We start from the raw sequence: 21,845 nt of genomic DNA, 5'->3' as shown, positions 1-21,845 counted from the left end.
GCTGTTCTGGAGCTTTAGATTATTTTACATGATCTTCATCAGTAGTAGGAGTTTTCCTAGTTTTCATGAAATTGCAGATGTTCTGCTTTTCTCTTGTCGTTGTTGCCTCTAAAACGTGAAATTAAATCTTTATCCTTGACCCCCGAAACATCTGTCTAGAAAACAACCCCGCCATAAGGTAATATTAGCGCCTATGGAGCTTTTTTGATCACTAAGGAGCAGAAATGTAGTTTAAAAACTTTGATACAAACTCTGTCTCTGGTCTGCTTTACAGAGTTTTTACAATTGTATTCTGGCAGAGCTGAATTATGCTACATTGCATCATTTTACACAAACCTCCATGATGCATCGTCAGCTGACGTGTGTTGCAGTCCCTGAGTCACAAGCAAATCATGAGACCGGGATTCTGCAGTGTGTGCATTATTTGATATATCCGATTTTCTTTCCCATTGTTATGGAAAGTTACCTCGTGTGGTGGCTGCTCACAAACTATCATTGTCTGCAAATACAGAAAAAGGTTTGAAAAGCATTTCTACAACTGGAGCATCATCTGAGCTGCAGCGCGTGACCCGTTGCCTCAGTAACGGACTGCGTTGCATCATCATCCGCAGCATCATCATCACCCAGCAGCTCCTGTCAAGGTCGCCAGCGAGAGGCATCATGGGAAGGCGAGGAGGACACCAAAGCGCGTGGAAAGGGAGGGAGAAAGGGAGGGAGGGGGATGGTCACAATTATCCACTCACGACCCTCAGTAGCCCCCCTACCGCACATGCGCATACGCTTTCGTCAACTAAGCTGACCAAGTAACCGAATAAAGGCTGTAACCATAATAGGACATGGACGCCGCCTCGCCTCACGGGATGCAGCGATGATGCACAAGAGTCACGGATTTCTGTACGTAAAAACGGAGGGGCGGGGCCACGTCACGGCATCCCAGCATTCCAGTTGTTCATAGGTTGATGGAGTAGACGAAAATAAATAATAAAAACATTTGCGGTTACGTGCAGTTCTCCTCGCAGCCCCATGAGAGACGAGTTCCAAAGAGAAAAGGAGGGAGGCACTGCTGCAGCTCACCGAAGGTTATCTTCGTCCGGCCCAGTAGTCACGAGAGGTGAGTGTCACTTTATTGTCCTGGTTGTGCTGCCTTTGAACGGATTTAAGGTATTTTCTGTGTGAAAGAAAATGTACTGCTTGCTTCAGTTTGACCGACATCCCGGAGACAGGAAGAGGCTAGCCGACATATAGTCAACTCCATTTATTTCCTGTGCTTTATAGCTTCAAATATGCAGTGTAAAATACATGATACTGGTTATTAGTCTGTGGTTTCCTGATGGCAAGGACGGGGAAGCAGTCGTGTCCTGCCTGGCAGAGCCGGCTGGTACCACGGACAGCGCCTAATGGGGTTTGCTCCTTTTCCTGCAGCTGACAGCGCCTACGGGCGGGTCCTGCGAAGCTTTTAACCACCACCTGAAGATCTCCTCTCTGCAGCCTTCTTTTAGAGTAAAAATTTGCCCAGTGATCATCCAGCTACAATTCAGAAGATGGAAGGGAAGGCAAGTGATTTTCTTTCTTCATAGTTTCTGTTGAGACCCACAATCAGGATGTGAATGAAATGTATTTTAGCAACTTAAGTCTGTCTTTTCAACTCAAGAGTTGGCTGGAGTTGTGATTTGTGAATAATGCACGTGTAAGAAAATGTTTCTATATGAAGTGAGTGTCTAAGCAGAGCTGTGTGGGTGGTGTGAGCCTGTATGTATGCTATATTAACTCTGTGAGTCACCCAGGAGCACTGCAGATGTGTGTTAAGTGTGTGTGAGACATACCATAGCAGGCTGTATGTCTGTGATGGTTTGCAGTATGCATGCTTGCTTTTTGACAATATATGTATGTATATGTTAAGTAGCCCATCATTGGCTGACTAATCGTGTGAGTGTGAGGAACAGAGAGGTAATGGATGTGTAGCCTTGGTTTGTTTCTCCTACAAGTGACAGAAGATAAACATATTTAAATGTTCCATTTATTCAAGCAGGCAGTTTGGGGTCAAGACTTAGATTTCAGATATTTTGGAAAAGCTGCAATCGAGTTTGATAGCAGTAAAAATGTTCGCAATGCAAAACATCTCAGTACACACTGAATTTGATGATAAATGCATGATTGGAAAGGCTTAGACTGTAGTTTTTATAAAGGCTGTAGCAGAAAATAGACCAGAATACAAGACGCCTCTTCACTACTGAAAAAACTCACTTGCCTCTCTTGCTATTCTGCCACTCTCTGCACGTGCACAGACAAATGCAACATGTTCCTCTGGGATTTGCAGAAAAGAAATGTAGAAAATCAAATTAGAAGTAGAGGAGAGAAACCTTAAGTGTTGTTTGTGATTGTGTCGGATGCTGCACGTGCTTTTGTTATGTCTGGCTATAGTATTTGCATGATGCCTTTATTTTACTAATCATGTGTGTTGTATATAGAGTATGTGGTACAGTCCGGCTAGGGTTGTTTTTCTTTCTCTCTGCTGTACTCAGCTCTCTCTTTTGCAAAATATATCTTGATCTCATTATGATTACCAGATAAAATTACGATTATATATAATGAAGAAGTAGATAAGTCCGTAGATAGAGAAATGGGTACTTTTAATATTTGATTGGTTGATTGATTCAAATCAGCACGAACATCTCTGGAAGTTTGCTGAAAAATCAGTGCTGTGTGTAAAATGTTTGTTCGTACAATCACAAACATGATTTATAAGTGTAGCAAACATTTCAGCATTGTTTGACTTAAAATGTGACTTAAAAGTGATAATGATTGTGCTGTTAAAGTCCACGTTGAGTCTGTAAAACAATCAGGAGCGTAGTGGTGCACAGCTGACGCTAAGTTTGTGGTAAAAAACGTTCTTCAAAATCATACAGGAGTTGCACAAATGTGTGTCATTGTATTGGTATCTGTATATACATTTCCGTGTCCCTTTAGGGGCGTCCTGTCGTGCTCTGACTTGGCATCCTGCTCTTATTGCTCATTCCAAACATTGACAAGCTGATCAATACACGACCCTAAAAATCCAGCCTGAAACCTGATTGGATTCATCGGCCAAAACAGCTCGATACATTCACCCTTCCTCCTGGTTTCACTCGAAAGTTGAGTTGATTGTCTCTTTCAGGGGAGAAACGATGCTGGATGGATGTAGGTCAGTTCTAGTCAGTGTGTGTGTGTGTGTGTGTGTGTGTGTGTGTGTGTGTGTGTGTGCGTGTGTGTGTGTGCGTGTGCGTCTGTGTGTGCGTGTGCACCATGCTGTACACTAGCGTTACTTTTGTTTATGAGACCGCATTTGTGCATGAGTGCCGTCTGTGCCGTGGTTACTTAGCCTGTGTCAATAAAAATGTCACCTCCAGGTTGTTGCCATGGTAACGAAGAAAGGACTGGAGGGGACAAGGGAGTGGTAGGACACTCTTGGTTGGACGGAGAGAAAAAGTGAAAGAGAGAGAGCTTAATTGAGTCAAGAAGAAAGAGGACGTTGTTGTTTAAAGATAAAGGTAGCACAGGCGACCCATATGCAAAGGCTGAGTCCTTTCCACAGCGGCCCGTGGTTCGATTCTAACCAATGGCCATTTGCTGTACGTCGTTCCCCTTCTCTCTATCCCCCTTTCACAATCACTAAATGCATAAAAGATAAATATGAGCGTGGAGTTTGAGAAGGACAATTGGATGAGTCATAGCCGCCGTTATATATTTATATGTATATATATTTATATATATATATAAATATATATACAGATATATAATTGTACTGTTTTCCTTTCTTTTTGTGTGCAGACAGCAGAAATACCTGAGTTTAAAGGCGTATCAGGACTGTGTGATCACATTCTGTCATCGCGGCACCGGTTACCATAGTAACGCAGCATCTGTGGGTGCTGCAGCAGGCTGCTCGCACACACGTTTGATTACGTGCTTCATGAAAGATTCTCAGCTAGTGTTCCTTTTACACCTGTATGTGTTGTTGTTTCTACTCTTCTTTAAACATCAACTCTTTGTCATGCTTGAAATCCAATAAACAAAAAGTCAGATTGAGCTGAATATTCAACATTCATAAGATTAAGGGATATTTTAGCTGTTTCAACAAAGGATTTGCTGACAAACTGTATTACTCCATTGCTCTTTACAGATGCTAAGGAAGATTGTGCTTGCCAACAATAAAAAGTTTTAAACATAAATGTTAAAGTATCACTAAAAAGCTGCTGTATTATTTGACCCACACACTGTTGTTATCGATCTTTATCTGAGACGTTTTGGGTGCCATCATGTGACCATTCAATTCTACTGAGTCACCGTGACTTGACAAAAAAACAGAGACGGACACAGTCGATGAGGGAAAGAGAAGAGAGGAAGGTGAACTTCAGCGCAAATATAGCAGTGTGTGTGTGTGTGTGTGTGTGTGTGTGTGTGTGTGTGTGTGTGTGTGTGTGTGTGTGTGTGTGTGTGTGTGTGTGTGTGTGTGTAATGAGTTGCATTTGGGTCTGTTGACGTGCTCAGGGCTCCTTTCTTTCTGTCTCGTTTAATTAACTTTTAACTTAAGTGATGTTGATGATTTCAGACGGATGATGAAGTTGAAAGGGTTTCAGTCAAAACTGTTTTTTTTAAACATTTACTAGACAAGGGAAGTAAAGAAAGATGCCAGACTTGTATGTGTTTATTGACAGACCACAGCTATTGTTATTTATGTTTTAAGTGAGGGGCAGGCAAAATAGGATTGTTCTTCTCCTTGCTCTTTTTTGGTCATGTAATGTGTAAATAGAGCTATGTTCTGATCACTTTATTTATTTTATGTGCACTACCGTGAGCGGAACAAATATAACATTTTATAAAATATTATGGAAATTATAGAACCTAGTATACAGTATTTGGACCCAAACTAGGGATTAATGTAACTATGTAATCCTCTTTCAGATTACTGAAGGTACCGTAGATCTGAACCAGTATGCCATATGTAATTTACATTCTTTTTAAAGTCATTGTAATTTGTCTTTACTGAATATTTTCAATTAATTTATGTTAGACAAGACAAGACAAAAGTCTCTATTTGGTCTCCATTTTATACACTGAGATACATAATTAGAGCAGACACATTCCCACTACTCCATTTGCGAACACGCCCAGATAAATACAGTGGCTTTTAGTCTGTGCGGGCTAACCGGATTCATCGATCGCTCTTAAATGTCACCTAAATCCTCAGGGAACGTATGCAAACAAAGAGAGGCAGCAGTGAAAAGGCTGTTTGGTCAAAGAGTAGATTTCATTTCCTAAGTGCTGGAAAACATCTTGATTTTACTTCAAGTGGATTCAATCACTGAATGCAAAGAAATTGTTTTTCAAAGAAGGTGGACATTGTTGGGTACAGACAGATGCAGGACTGGGTGGATGTTTGCTTTAATGTACCCTTGAAGTTTTTATGAGCATGCAATATTCAGTGTGCATAAGAAAAGTCTATCGATGTAGAAACTCAACAACTCAATCTGAATACCTGAATACTTCTGATAAATTACAACAATTTTAAAGGGAGTTCCTCCACCTGACATCGCTGTTACCATGCATGACAGCTTGACATACAAAAGCATGAGTTTTTCTTTCCTCGACCTCATCCGTTATTGTTATATATCAGGACATCTCCTCGTGTATTATCACTTACTCAAAGCACGTCATGATTCATCTCATGGCTCATTGGTTCAATTCAAGACTTAAACAGGGACTTTCTCAGATGTTTGCACAAAAAAAAGAGACATTTTCAGTCATTGAAAAGAAATGTGCTTCTATTTCCCCTCTACCTACCTGCTTACACAGTTTTATGTCCTCATTTATAGCATCAAATAGATATTTTTAACACAAAACAAGTTGCTGAACTAAGGCCTGAACTCTGTGTAAGACCATCAGCTTTCTGTATGAACTCCAAAATGAAAGTGACCCTGACATTCTTCTTTTCAAAACACTATTTTGAATCATTCTACTTTGACCTTCAGATCATTTCCCATACTTATTTCTGTCTCCTCCTATGATTGTTCCAGTGTGGCCAACACCCATCTGGCTACGGTGCATCCTGAGAAGTGCAGTCTATGCTAATATTATGTGACCTCGCTCTGATGGTGTTGTACCAAGGGCAGTGGATCACCTGAGTCCTCTCCAGGTCGCTATACTGTCTCATATAACAGCCACACATTCTGCCCCGTCAGCAGCGAGTCTCTTTATTACTGACTGCTTTGTTACAGGCAGCAGCAGAACAACACACAGTGGCCGAATTTCTACTGCTGTGACCCAGCTCCACCTGCCAGTCATTTCATATGTGGGATCAATTGAGACACGTTTAATAATCTTTGACCTCTACTGACCTCAAATTGCTGTCCAGTAACTGCACTTGTTGAAGTTGAGAAAAAGTGCAGAACAAAAAGAGAAGTTTTGAGTAATCACGATGTCTTCTGATTCCCCGCATCCCGCCCGTTGCATGCTGGGATAGACTCCAGCTCCCCATGACCTTTAACAGCATGATCGGTTTAGAAAATGGAGAAATGGTGCAGTGGAACATGGAACTTGATATTTACTATCTTATATAGAACTAAAAGGGCACTCGGAGAGCGCAGACCTACGCCAAGGCCGTTTCCATAAGTGAAACAAATGCCTGTATCCGCCCTGTGATTCGATACACTCCAAAATGGGTTCTTCCTTGGCCCATGCTACACCCTTCCACCAAATATCATTAAAATCAGGCCAGTAGCATTTTTGTAATCTTGCTTTCAAATAGGCACATTAAATAACGGAACCGAAAACAACCTCCTTTGGCAATAAACTAGCTAATAAACCCATGTGTAGCTTAACCTTGTGAAGCTTCTAGGATTGTCAGACATTTCTATGTATGACTTCTACCAATAAAAAAAAAAAGTGTGAGGTCATTTTCCCGCAGCGGTACAACAACTAATTGTAATATTTCCTTGGTAATATGGCCGGGTTAAAAACAGTAAATCTATGCTTTAATCAACAACCACACAGATCATGTTGAAGTGTCCTTGAGCAAGACACTGAACGCAGAGCTGCTCCCGATGCTTTGGTCCGCACCGTACATGTTAGCTGCCGTGTGTGTGTGTGAATGGGGGGAGGCATATTGTAAAGCTTTTGATATATACATGTATTCCATTCAACCTTTAACATCGCTTTTCATTTCAGTAAAAGTTTGCTTTCTTTTCATAAATGCCCTGCCTCAGATCCATTTTCCAATTTATCGTCCTACCTACCCTCTGGGATCACGGAATTATGATCATATTATAATCCGTCTTGTTCAGGAGGAATTTGGAGAGATTGGTGCTGTTTCTTTCTCAATTTTCCATCATGATGGCTGTGTGAAATAACTCTTAAAGTTAGAAGACTGGATCTCCAAAGAATTGATATTCAATGGTACAGTGACGCTGCTCTCATCAGTGCACAATAACCGGACTACAATGCCATCATCGTTATTTCCAACATGAATGCATCTAATGGAGGCTCCATGAGGTTCAGATGTTCTGATTGTCGTGACGCCTGTGGCAGCTCCTTTAATACCCCCCCTGATTTCATTACAGAGATGAATCAATAGCATTACGGGGGCCTGTGGACAGCTTCAGTATTGAATTTCATTTGCATTTAGCCGATTAGGTTCGAGAAAGAAAAACACAATAATTAAAAGAATTGATCACAGAGATTTAACTAAGTGTGTCGGGCTTCAAAGATGTTATGCAAAATATACTTTATATCTATAGTATATTTCAGGTTTTATTTTTACGTTTTAAAGTTATTCTTTAAGATTGTTTACTTGATTCTTTATTTATGAAAAACACTGATGTTTACATGAATTACATAAAGAGCCGATGTGTCGTAGTGATTTCAGTGTGGATATGTTGAGTAATCTTGTGTGGCTGCATGTGTGCTGTGTATATGTTCAGTCTGAGTTCACTGATACCTGATATTGTTGTGTTGTGCGTCACTGACCTGTCTGCCGTCAGCATCGTCGTTTTATTGCATCTGTATATCATTGGAAATCTCATTATGAGCTCAGATTTCAAATTAATTGTGTTTCTCTGTGTTTGTCTCCTTCCTCCACATCTGCTCCATTTTCTGTTTCCTTTCTCCATTATTTCATCTTCTTCCTGACCTTTTCCCCCCTGCTGTTCTCCCCCCTCTTTCTCACTGCAGGAAAAGCAGGTCACAGGTTATCTCCTGTTCTCTCTTGGCACCGCTGTCATCGGCTCTCTTCAGTTTGGTTACAACACAGGAGTCATCAATGCTCCAGAGCAGGTTGGTGATTAGTCGGAGTGTGTTTGTTGTCAAGATCTAAGGCTCCCTGGCTGAAGCTCGGCACAGTTTGCACATTAGCTTCCCCAGCTGTCAACTACGGGTATTTGTAAAGCTAAATATCGAATAATAATGTGATGTAAAGCCACAAATCACTGAAGTTAACAGCCCAGCTGGTATGTGATGCTTGACACTAAAATAAACCACATTGATGAGAGAGATGGTGTTAAATCAGCAGAGATTTGGTTTGAACCCTGGCAGCTCAAAAGTGGATGTAAAAGTAAAGCATTTCAGACCAAACATCAAATTAGGAAATATTTGAGACCATGATGAAGACCATGATGTGTTCACTTTGTTGCAAATTTAGCACTTTAATAAATTGATAGACATTTTGAAAGTTAAGTGTCATATCTGTCATATCATTATGTATGGATTAGTTTAGTTATCATAAGGAAGCAGGTGGAAACAGGTGTTGGTTGGCACTTTCTTTAACTCTGTTCCCCCTGTTCTCAGTCTTTATGCTAAGTTAAGCTAATCGACCTCTGGCAGCCTCGGTTCATTTCTATCTTTAAATACATGCAAGATGTATCTATTAATCAACTGTCCTTGCCATCAGAAACTACTATCCTTCTTTAACGATACCTGGGTCGAGCGTTATGGCGAGCCAATCAGCCCGGGGGTCTGTACCATGGTTTGGAGTGTTGCTGTCTCCATCTTCAGTGTGGGTGGCATGGTGGGATCCTTCAGCGTGGGCGTCATGGCCAACCGATTTGGCAGGTAGGAATTGCATTTGAATGATATAACCAGCTGGTGTGTAAACCTTGGAAATGAGAAGCTAAACCTATTCTTTCCCTATTGTCTGTATAATGCACAGGTAGAAATATTCATTTTCCATCTTAATCATCAGGATTTTCTTGGACATATTCAATGTCAATATGAAGTTTGCCTTTGCTTTGGGAGTTTTGTTTTTCCTTCAATGGCGCTGTGTATTTCCTGTGTGATTCAGCTGAACTGTCACAAGCCATTACTGCTAATGGGGCTTATGAAGCGTGTCTGTCTTGAGCCCACAGCTCGTCTCTAATGTTCCCCAGAGTTGTTCCTTCATTGCTTCATTTGCCTCTGAATTTTACACTGAGCATCAAACAACAATACTTTGCCTTTCTGTGGTAAATGTGTTTTCCATGTAGTTAAAAATAAATGCTGTTCACGGTACACATGCTTTTTAAACTGTTCTTTTCAAACTCAAAATGGTATAAATGTGTCAGCATTTGATGGAAATACAGTTCACGCCGATTAGCTTAGCTTAGCATAAATACTGGAAGCAGGGGGAAACAACTAGCCTGTCAATTTTTTTTATTTCTGTTTGAATCAGATTAAACAAACACAATACAGCGAGTTAATAAGTCAGTTTTTGGATGAATTGGTAGGCATATTTTGCTTTTCTATGGAGAGTAAGGAGTTTATGCTAAGCCAAGCTGGTTGCCTCTCTATTTACTGTAGCTCCATGCTTAACACGCATACTTGAGATTTGTATTGGTGTATAAGCATAATTCCCAAAATGTAAAGTATTCTTTTAAATAGATAAAATCCAAGACTCCACAAATACAGTTGACAGAAAAAACACAAGGTCATGCACACATCACACATGAACAAACATAAGTTTGCCCCGTAAAACTGGACTAACACCTATCTGTCAATGAACTAATTGGACCGTAAAGCATCTGACCTTCACATACACTCAGGCAGGTCAATCAGTTCTGACATACTGAGGCAATCCCTCAGTTAATCAATGAACTTGTCAATCTTCCTCAACCACAAACCTCTCAGCTTCTCTCCCCACCACCAACCTCCATTTTTCTTTCTCAGTGAAAGCACAAATAACTAATCTACAAAACTTGTTGTTTGTTTTGTTCACAGCTAATGCTCTCTTTGCTCCCACTCCTCAGGCGTCGCTCCATGTTCCTGGTGAACTGTCTGGCGGTGATCGGTGGCCTCCTCATGGGCTTCTCCACCATCTGCTCCTCCTATGAGATGGTGATCGCCGGTCGCCTGGTCATTGGCCTGTTCTGCGGCCTCTTTACCGGCCTGACTCCCATGTATGTGGGAGAGGTGTCGCCCACTCCCCTCCGAGGAGCCTTCGGGACTCTTCACCAGCTTGGTGTGGTAGTGGGCATCCTGATTGCTCAGGTCAGTCGGAGGCTTCATAAAAAACATCACCTTTAGAGAAACAGTTCACCCCAAAATAAAAATGATGCTGTAATGATACCTGTAATGCTTTTTATCAGTCTAGATTGTTTTGGTGTTTGTTTGCTGAGTGTTGGAGATATCGGCTGTAGAAATGTCTGCCTTCTCTCCAATATAATGGATCTATTTGGCATCGGGTCATGACTTCCTGAAAGAGACATTGCTGTTGAGTTGTTCAAATGTTGTTTTTGTTAGCACTTTGAGCACCACAAGCCAAGAGTCATCTAGTTCCATTATATTTAAGGCAGACATTTCCACAGCCGATACCTCCAGCACTCAGCAACTCATATTAAAACAATATATATGGATTATATATGGATACATTAGCAATACAGGTAAGAAACTGGTAAGGAACTGTCCCTTTAATGACCTAACAGCTGTTAATTTATACCAGAAACGTTGAGATCAGAAACTTGAATTTCTCAGGGAAGTTAAGTTACAGTTAGTGTATAATAAAGTTAGCTACAGTACAGATTTAGTACATATAGAGTATTTAGCTTTGCTGTAACTCTCTGTTGTGGCCCCTTTGTGTTTAGGTCTTTGGACTGGAGGCTCTGCTGGGCTCAGCCAAGCTGTGGCCCCTGCTGCTGTCCCTCACTGTGATCCCTGCTGTGGTGCAGTGCATCCTGCTGCCCTTCTGTCCCGAGAGCCCTCGCTTCCTGCTCATCAACCTAAAACAGGAGGAGCAGGCACGCAAAGGTATGCACTGACAATACTTCTTCTTCTACTGACAATAACACTTCTTCTACTAAACATACTACAGCTTCTATTGACATTACTGTTACTGCTATACCTCAGCCATTCCTGTTGCAACTACTGACGGCACTACTGTCACTGTTCTCCATTCTGCCAGCACTACCACTGCAACTGCGACTAACACCACTGCCACTACTGCCACTAAAAATATGAATACTACTACAGTCACAAGTAACAGGAAGTACCACTACTACCACATGCGCCTATTTATAGTTAAAAGTAAGGGTGCAATATTAGTGACAGACAAGGGCCTGTATGGCAGGATTACATTTTTCAAATGTAAAAAAGGTGCCGAGAGCAAATTAACTGAGAAAAGTGAGAAAAAACAGGAGAGAAAGATCAAAGAGAAAGAACTGAGACGGGGAGACAGCAGCAGTTACAGGTACACAGGGGTGAGATGAGGTGAGGTATGTTTTAGCCTGGAGGAGGAAGAAGAGTCCTTGAGCAGGCAGAAGGTTTTGGCATCTGTTCAACACGCAGCCTGTCAGGGTCGACTCTCAGGCTCTGACCCGCTTCCCTTCACACGTCTCATCTGACACAAACACAAACAAACACGAGGCTCCACAGTTAGAGTTGCGTCATGGTTTTTGTGACCGTGTGGCGTTTGTGGTGTTCACAGCAAAATGGGTTTCTCTGCTATTTCTGGTGAAGAAAAACAATCTGCTCTGCTGCCTCATGTTTCTACCAACAGCTGAACCTAAAAGGCTACTAACAGGTCACTCTGAGCTGATGGTGTCACTGCAGACATTTTGGATAATACTGTCAAAGCGGTGAAGTATGCGTGCTTTCAGCAGATTCATGTCAGTGTCCCCTGGAGTGTGTGGGGGTGGGGGGGTCATAGTTTTCTCTGATACTACCACTGGAGGGTGCCATAGTTTTGGATTGTAGCGGCTGTGTATTTTCTTTGGCGTTCTTATACCTTTATTGGATTGTATCCAGTGGAGAGCTGGACAGAGATTGAGGATCATTTGCCAGGGGGGGTTCCTGAATTCAAAATTGCAATTACATGGTCAGCGTTTTAAACCACGAGGGCACAAGGATTCCCCCTTATAGTAGCTTTAAAGGCACCACTAAATATTTAAACACAATATTTTGACATGCTACTGTATCATTTCCCAATTGCTGACTGATGAAGTGCAGTGAAAGGTGCGTTTGAATCAGTCATGTATGTTCAAGTGAGAACGGTCTGCTTACTCCACATAGGTACCACGAAATAATCTTTTGATTAAGATCATGCTTTTTCCAGAGCTTTCATCTGAATCTCATGTTCTTCATCAGTGAATGGAGTTTGCTTAATAGACATGGAGATAGTTGCCGGGGTTACAATGAATAAAGGTAGTCAGTGGACCTTGTGTTAAGATTATATTTGTCAAACTATTTCCAAGCTCAAGAAGTACAATCCAATAACAAGTCAAAGTTAATTAAAAATGTAATTTAAGTAAAAGTATTAAGAATTAGAATCGAAGTATACTTACAAAAAGTAAAAATGCCGATTAGGCAGAATGGCCCCTTTCAGAATAATATATATTATATTATCGGATTATAATTTAGTTGTTGCAGCTGACTAAGGGAAAAAACCCTTTATATACTCCCGGATATCTTAATCTATAATAATTAATTAATGAAATATATATTGTATAAATACAGCTGGCAAATAAATGTAAAAAGTATTTCCCTTAGAATTGTGTATAAGTACAGTGCATGGGTAAATGTACTCAAAGACATAAATACACCTGTGGAGACTGATGTGAAAGACACATTGTGTTCTGTTGACAGCTCTGGTGCGTCTGCGTGGCACTGAGGATGTGAGTGAAGAGCTGCAGGAGATGAAGGAGGAGAGCGCTAAGATGGCCATAGAGAAAAAGGTCACCATCCTAGAGCTTTTCCGTTCACAGGCATATCGACAGCCCCTCCTCATCGCCATCATGCTGCAGCTCTCCCAGCAGCTGTCAGGGATCAACGCTGTGAGTCTCTCTCTCTCACACACACACACACACACACACACACACACACACACACACACACACACACACACACACACACACACACACAGCACACACACACACACACACACGGAGGGCTGCATCCAAATTGACACTCTTACATTAATATAATAAATACATACGCTTCATTCAATACATATTACTGTTAAAGCAATAATCTCACCTGTTAAACAATGGTGTGAAGTGTCAAAGTACATATATTCCAGTTGTACTCTACTTCAGTATTTCCATTTTCTGCTACTTTATACTTCTACTACACTATCTTAAGTTACTTTAGTAATTCAAATTAGCCGCACCTTTACCAGCTGATGAAAACAATAATGCATCAATAATTATTGTACAATAATATACATTATTCTGAGATGAGCCATTACTTTTGTATTTTTACTTAATTATCATAGTATTAAGATAGTTTCACTATAACACATACAACTAAATCAAGCCCAAACATACTACATCTAAGAATTAAATGCAAAATCGACCTTTAAAGAAAATAAATGTTTTTAGATTTGAATGTTCATACTGCAAGGAAAAATGTAAAGTTATTTTACTTGTTTATTTTACAGGACCACCTTGTCTAGAATCATTTATTTGTTGCTTCTTAAAACTTTTTAAAATAGATTTGTGAGATATAAAGTGTGTTTGTAATAACTCAAACCAAACACACACTCAATACTTGTGTGTTATACTTTGTCCAGTGAACTCTAATGTGATATGATACTCTGTATATGATTGGACCTTTTTTTAAGTTGGCTCTGAATAAGATTGTTCTGTGTGGTAAATAACTAAATATATTGGGATTTTACTGATCTTTACATTTATTTAAATAAAGTAAAAATTTAATGTTTTTTTTGTTCTTCTTTCCCATCCTCTCCGTGTCCTCAGGTGTTCTACTACTCGACAGGCATCTTTAAGTCAGCTGGTGTGAAACGGCCCATCTACGCCACCATCGGAGCGGGCATCGTCAACACCATCTTCACTGTTGTTTCTGTGAGTGACGTCAATGTGTTTGTCTTTGTCCCTGCATGTGTCTGTGTGTGCGTTCAGCAGCACATCACTGCCTCCTGTGTCTGTCCTGCAGCTCTTCCTGGTGGAGAAGGCCGGTCGAAGGACTCTGCACCTCCTGGGATTGGGTGGGATGGCGATCAGCGCTGTGCTCATGACCATCTCCCTCCTGCTGGTGAGTTCAGCACCCTCACAGGAAATTAGGTTACCTGAGAGTTGTTTCAATTCTAGGATAGAAATAGAACATAGACCATAGAATATAGAGAATATATAGAAATATATCAAATATGTGCATTATACTACGATGCATAAAAACAATAAATATGGAAAATAGAAATAAGAAATGTCAAAAGAAATGTGTATACTACAATATATAATAACAGTGTAAAAAATATGAATGCTGTTCAAATACAATATTGAATATTGTTTGAAATTGACTGTATAAATCAATACATGTCATACTAATGACATTAGTAATTAGTATTACATGTATTGATTTATACAGTTCAATACAGTTCAGTTTAAGACAAACATAAAACTTCTCTACCTCTACTGGTCTAACGTGACACCTTTCTACAGTGACAGTGGTGTTATCAGTGTTGGATGTGGCTACAAGTACAACAGACTTGAAACTTCCAGTTAAACATCTGGTATTAAACTGCTCTTTAAGCTTCTTAGAATGGCTTACATGTAAGATGTTTTTGTGTCACATGCTAAGGTAATTACAAATCTAATTAAAGTGTTTCTGTAAAATACATACAAATAAAACAACGTCAAGCAAAAACATAGCAGTTTATCGGAACTTCACCTTTAACCTTCCTATAAAACATTAGTACAGCTTTAAATTCTGAATTCTGACCTTTTGCCAAAACTTGTGATGGATCTCAAAACTTAAAATAATTATTTAATCTTCTTCCACACTATTCAGCTCCTTCCCAACAAAGTAATACATACAAACATCCTTTGCCGTATGCCGTATGCTGTATATTGAACAGATTCCATAATGTGTCATTATTACAGGTTATAAAAAGCCTTTAAAGTCAGTAAGAATTCAAACATATTTTTCTGTCAATCAGTGAGTATATAGTATATGTCATGGTCTTTTTATTCTTCTCCCTTTCTCTCCCTCTATCTGAGCAGAAAGATTTTCCTGCTATGAGCTACATGGCCATCATCGCCGTCATGCTATTTGTGGCTATGTTTGAGTTGGGCCCCGGTCCAATCCCATGGTTCATTGTGGCTGAGCTGTTCTCCCAGGGGCCCCGCCCGGCCGCCATGGCTGTGGCCGGCTGCTGTAATTGGACGGCCAACTTCCTGGTTGGAATGAGCTTCCCTAAACTAGTGGTAAGGGAGGGGCCATCGTCCTGGTTTAAACTGGTTTGGGTTTAGTTTGAACTGGTTTGGGTTTAGTTTGAACTAGGGGTGCTGCGATATACCTGTATTGACAATAACCGTGATATTTGAAAAGTGAAATAATCAAATAATTTGAATTAAACGCATATGATAATATTATATAAATAATCCAGCACCTCTTAAATAATTTCTTCACATTCTCACTTTGTCTCCCTCCCCCAACGCCCTACACACAAATTAGTAATTAATTTGCCAAAAAAGATAATTCTTTTGTTCACAATAATCCTGTAGTGATAATCTGATATCATGACATAGTTTGAGCTTCTATTCTTTCCTTTTCTTTTACTTTGTCTTCTTTTATTCATTACTATTTTTTATTAACTTAATCTTTTTATTCTGCTGTTGTTTTGGTTTGATTTCACCTTCTTTGATCAGATTACATAAAATCTTTAAACTAGATCATGTTAGATTTCTTTGTATTACCTTTTTGTAATATATTTTTGTATTAGTCTTTCTTGTTCTCTTCTCTTTTTTTTCCTCTTTTTTCAAAGATTATATTCAATTATAACATGAGAACTCTGAACATGTAAAATGCTCTCTCTGACTCCCCTCTCTTCTCCCCTCAGGAGTTGTGCGGGCCTTGGGTCTTCCTCATCTTCACAGGCTTCCTCCTCCTCTTTTTCGTCTTCACCTACCTTAAAGTCCCAGAGACGAGGGGCAAGACCTTCGACGAGATCGCCCGCAGCTTTGGCAGTCCGCTTGCGAACCCCACGTCAGATGACGACCCTCCTGCCAGCGCCAGCACCGCCACCACTCTCCCCGCGTCACCGGTGAAGGAGAAGGTCCCGCTGGTGGAGGCGCCAGCAGCAGCTCCGCCTCCCGCAGCTGAAAACATGCCTCTTGACGATAAAACAAAATCGACAGTGCAGGAGAGTGTGTAGAGCAGCTGTAGATGAGTCAAGAGGGTTATAAATGAAGGAAGAATCACAGAGATTTTAAAAAGCTGTAATTTGTAGTTAATTATCAAACCTTGGAACAATAGTAACTATAACATTTTAGAATAGACTTACAGAGAAAGACAGCATTATCAACGTATAGGCTTTGACCTTTCTAAGGTCATGCTTTCTGCTTAGACTTCTTATTCTTCTGTGACATTTCCTAGACTTCCTTCTTTTAAATCCTCCCTTCCTTAACTGTAAAAGGGAAGCAGTCACTGTACAATACTATAGATTAAATCTACTATACATTCCTAGAAATTATTCATTAAAGTGTGAGTCTTTTTCAATACAGCTGTGTGTCTAGTCAGGATGACACGTTTCCGACACTGCAAACGCAGGCTGTGTTAATGGAAGTTGTTACTAAAAGGTGTCCGTTAAAGGTCCAGGTAAAATGTCCATCACTGCAGACTAGAGGCAGAGTGTGTTGACGGCACAGCCTTTGTGCAGGTGTTTCCATTCCCTGCTGAGTTCAGGTCCATGGTGTGAGTGAGGTGGATTGTGATGATGCACTTTCTTTTTTTTCTTTTATTCATGTATTCCTGTTTTTAAAGTTTGGACAGGTGGACATTTTTAGTTCATCATAACTTTGTAGTTTCATCTAGTAATATTTAATTGTGTTGACGTTTTAGGAAGTGTTCTCCAGTGACACGTCTAAGAAGAGCTTTTTAGCAATGCCAAAGTACTGAACTTTATTTGCCATCTGGTGAACACAGGTAACCTCAAATGTGTTTATTCTTGTTGGAAATTAGCAGCTGCCACAGGTCTCAAGTGTATTAATTCTGAAAGCCAAATTGGTGTTTAAAGCTGTAATCCAGTTTATTTAACTTTATTCAGAGCAGCGCCGCCGTTGCTTTTGTTTTCTGGTCGTTTTGGGATTTTTCGAGTAATGGTGCTACAATTAATTCCAAACAAACAAAATTCACTGTTTGCCAGAGAAAAAAACTTTCATGAATTGATTTAATTTCAATTCTGATTGACAAGGCAAATATATAGAGGAATTCCTTTGTTGTTAAATCTTGTGGATTATTGCTTTTCTGTATTGCAAAATTATTGTAAATTGGTAAAATCAGGACTGTACTTGACTGAATTATAAGGCTTGCTAATTACTGTGACCAGTGGATAAAACATGTTGGCTGAATTGTTTTACACATGTAGATTACAGTAGTAGGGTAACGTGCAATGTATAGTTTATTTTGTCGCCAAAAAAATAAGATTAACTACCTTAGAAATTGATTTTTGTATAAAGTATATAATTATAATACACAAAAGCAAATTTAGAATCGTAATGCTTTCCAGGCTAGCGTCGAGTAATGAAAGTTGAATGTCAGTAATGAGCTTTACCTGCTGTGGTGGAGTAAACCTACATCACATGAAGAGCAACACTGTCTCTCTCTTTAGATGCACTTTGTTCACCTGAGAAGCAGCAAAGCGACCGTTAGAGCCACAATCGCTAATGTAGACAGCATTGAGCACAGCAGCGCTTTGTGTCAAATTAACAGAATAATAATTCAAAACTATATTTACCGCGACTGAGCGACTGCGTATATGTGGCCAAGCTGTTATTAGAATAGATAGAAGTCATATAAAATGTGCAATCAATAAATAAACTGCCGCCCAAACAATGTAGGAGCTGATCATGAGAAGAGGAAACTAAAGGGGAAGTGCTAATACTGTATGAGCAACGGGTAAACAATATGTTAGTGGAAGACCCATTCGAATGGTTTCTGTATAATTAGAATAACTAATTTGGTGGATTCTTATGTTTTTTTCTTAATTATTTAAATTTTTCACGAACAGAGAAATGATAATGGGAGATCATTATTTCTGTGTAAATCAAAACAAGTGTCATTCCAGTTGAGATATCCACCATTAGTTATGCTAGTTTCATATGTTTGGGAGTTAATGTGTTTAACGCACCCTGAATTTAACAGATGGAAGTTTTAGTTTTCCAAATAATATTCAAAAGCTCAGTTGCTTTGGCAAGAATGATTACTTTTCTAAGCAATTTAAAAGGCAAAAGCTATACATCAAACCTATACAGATTTGTATTATTGATGTCTCTTAACTTTTTCTGTTGGCTGTGTTAGCTATTTTGTAGCTCCAAACGCTACAATCACTCATTTCTGTGTCTATAAGAGTATTCAGAGAGCAGAAGGTACAGGAAAAGTCATCTTGAATACCCTTCTGGTCTTTAACTCAAAACATGTGAAAACTAAAACTACAATCTGGGTTCAAGTCAAAATGATTAAATTCATTTTTCTTGTAAATGGAAATAGCATTCTGGTGTAAAACTCTCAGATGTGCTAACTTATTCCATGCGTTTCATAATGACATGACTTGTTGTGATCCGATGGAGAAAGTCTTCACACTTTGTATAACATTTAAAGCCCAAACGCACTGAATGGGACTTTTGACACGTCATTATAGTGAGTAACGAGTAATGATGTATCACTACATGGAAATACTTATTAAGATAATGACAAAATCAATAATAATTCCTCCAAATATCGCAAAAACATCCTTGTTTGTTGCAAGCATTTAAAATCTGACACTTCTGGTGTGTTTCTGGCTTTATCTCTCGAGTCCACTCGTCCTCTACGTTGTGACTCTTTGTCTGAAAAGTTAGTGTAGCACTGTCAACCTTTACATAATTATGCATTGCCAACATTGTGCATCATGTTTGGTGTATAAGTGTAAGACACAAAGTATATTTTCTATATTCTGTAGTGTAGTAATTCCTGCTGCACTTTGAAAACATATTTATTTATGTATGTATTTAGTTTTTTGGCTACACTGGGAAGATATTTATCTTGACAAGTATTTTAAGTGTAATATTGGATTGGAGTGATCTGCCTTGTTTTACAATACTGACTGATGAGCTGAAAACATGAAAACATGTCACTCTTGTTTTGAGAAATATAAGCCTGTAAGACTCGAGTGATGCGATGTGAAAGGGCTTGTTAAGATGAATATTTCCTACAGTGAGGGGATGTATTATGGTCGGAGTCATGGCTTCGTTGTGTATCGATGTATTTGTGGATGATAGTGATGTGCTGTGTTTGCACTGGGGGATGTGCGTGGTCCACACTCCTCTTATGGTAGTGTTCAGTGTTGTATTCAACCTCTCCTGCAAGGTCCCGCCTCTGTCTGTGGCTATAACCTACACTGCTCCCGCACTAGGGCACTAACACTGAACTTAAAATGCTTTCTGTTACTCAGCTTGCCCCATGTCGGGTTTGAGTCTTGATACCGCAATTTGAAATACCTCTGAGATTCCTCCTATCCTTTTTCTCTGAGAGGAAAAGAAGGTGTCTCAGAGATAAAAGAGAAGAAACATAGTAGGAATTGTGTTTAATGTGACAAGTAAAAGTAATGCTCAGGAGCTGAAGTCTAATGAAGTCTGAAGCAGAGTATGTGAAAGGATTTTAAACAGATGCTTGGACCCAGGTGCACACTGCTCCTAACCATAGCCACCAAACCCTCCACTCAATGTACAAAGATAGGAGAGTATAAGTATTCATCTGTAAATATGTATTTTTTAAAAGAGTACTATTTATATGTTGACCTGCTAGGTCATATGTGTGTTCAGATGATTTTTCCTGTGGGGTGCACATGTTTATTTTGTAGAAGAGTCTTTCTCATCCCTCAATCACAGCCATGTTCTTTTATCTGTGTGCCTCATCAGATCACACTCAGAGCTGTTGATAGTATTATGTCAGGTTTTTTGCCGCCATATTGACATCCATTGACATTGACATTTTGATGTTCCTCAAAAAGAAAAAAGCATGGCTACATAGACATTGTCATGGCAACTGCTGCCAACATTGTCAAGAGCCAAGGAGTAGATTACAAACTTATATAAGTATATTTTACAGGTCCCTCCCTTTTTAGAAAAAACAACATGAATATGGCTGTTGAATAAAAATGCAAAAATATCTAAACTACTGCATAATACGAATATTAATAATAAGAATAATAAGAATAAATAACTCGGCTCTGAAGTCTCACAGGCTTGAATCTAACTCACATCAACATGCTTTGGCTGCTGTGATCTTTGTTTTTCTATATAGTTAGTTTGGTCCTGATCTGTGTAAATAAATGTACTGACTGTACCGTATGTCCGGGTATCTATCATGTACTGTAAGTCTGCTATTTGTGCCTCTCTGCAGCTCACGCATTCACAGACTGTTATTCAATGTGTGCGACTGGAGGGATTTTAGACACACACAACCATTGTCTGTATGCTTTGCTTTTCCAGTGGCAGCCGCTGACTAAGATAAGACTCTGTTAATTGATACTTACATATAGGATGTACTTACATGATTTAAATGACTCTGTTAATGAGTTTTGGATGATTAACTACAGCTTTGGTTTCTGTAATGTGATGGAAATGAGCTGAACAGATAACATTGTAGCTTCAGTGTGAATATTCAGACTTTTCAACATTTCTCTGTGCCACACCAGTGATGAACCCCAACTGTTTTTGTTTCACTTGTGTTTGTATTTTACATACAAGATATAATGTTGTTAAATAAAATATCCATCATGTAATGAGACATGGTGTGAATGTGTACTAAGATCTTTTTTTCTCTAGGATTATATATATCTGAATCATGTATGTGTATTAGTGTATAAATTAAACATCAGCGCTATTGAAGTAGGCCTAAATATACTGTACGCAATTATATTATAGGCAGTGGAACCATGATTTTACGGTATTATATGTCAAGATCAGTGTACTCATCAAAACAAAACAGTTGTCAACTGTTTTCTGTGGCTCTGGAGGAAGTTCTTTTTTAAGTCTTAACCCTGATCATGCCAATTTAAGCGTGCATTAAAAACTGGAAGTATGGTGTTTGGAATATGTAAAATATGTACGTTAACCATAGTCCACCAAAAGATTACAGAGTTGCATTATGGGAAATGTAAGATCCAGAACTTTTGGAAGTGTGGCCCCTATAGAGACTAGAAAAGTCAGAAGCTCTTCAGCATCAGATGTTTTAATCCATCTCTGACAAACCACACACATTAATGAAATTGCTTGAGTACTCCTGTAATTTGGGCAAAAGTTGTTAAGTACTAATTTGTATTTGTATTATTATTTTTACACATTTTGTAGTCAAGCTGGCTTTGCGAAAAATATAAAATAATTCAAATTCAGTACTGAAGTCATGACAACAAAACA

At 39.4% G+C, this 21,845-nt stretch overlaps 1 protein-coding gene across 1 annotated transcript; it reads left to right on the top strand.

Moving 5' to 3' along the window:
- Positions 1-767: 767 nt before the first annotated feature.
- On the top strand, positions 768-21,233 carry slc2a3a (solute carrier family 2 member 3a). The gene is made up of 11 exons (XM_029442958.1): positions 768-1,111; positions 1,423-1,553; positions 8,203-8,304; positions 8,918-9,078; positions 10,248-10,488; positions 11,082-11,244; positions 13,078-13,265; positions 14,190-14,294; positions 14,386-14,484; positions 15,450-15,653; positions 16,289-21,233. The coding sequence occupies exons 2-11, from the start codon at positions 1,542-1,544 to the stop codon at positions 16,601-16,603; spliced, it is 1,590 nt and encodes a 529-aa protein (XP_029298818.1). The 5' UTR covers positions 768-1,111; positions 1,423-1,541; the 3' UTR covers positions 16,604-21,233.
- Positions 21,234-21,845: the final 612 nt, after the last annotated feature.

This window comes from Cottoperca gobio, chromosome 11 (genome assembly GCF_900634415.1).
Source record: "Cottoperca gobio chromosome 11, fCotGob3.1, whole genome shotgun sequence".
Taxonomy (NCBI): Eukaryota; Metazoa; Chordata; class Actinopteri; order Perciformes; family Bovichtidae; genus Cottoperca; species Cottoperca gobio.
This window is presented reverse-complemented; position numbering and strand designations above follow the sequence as displayed.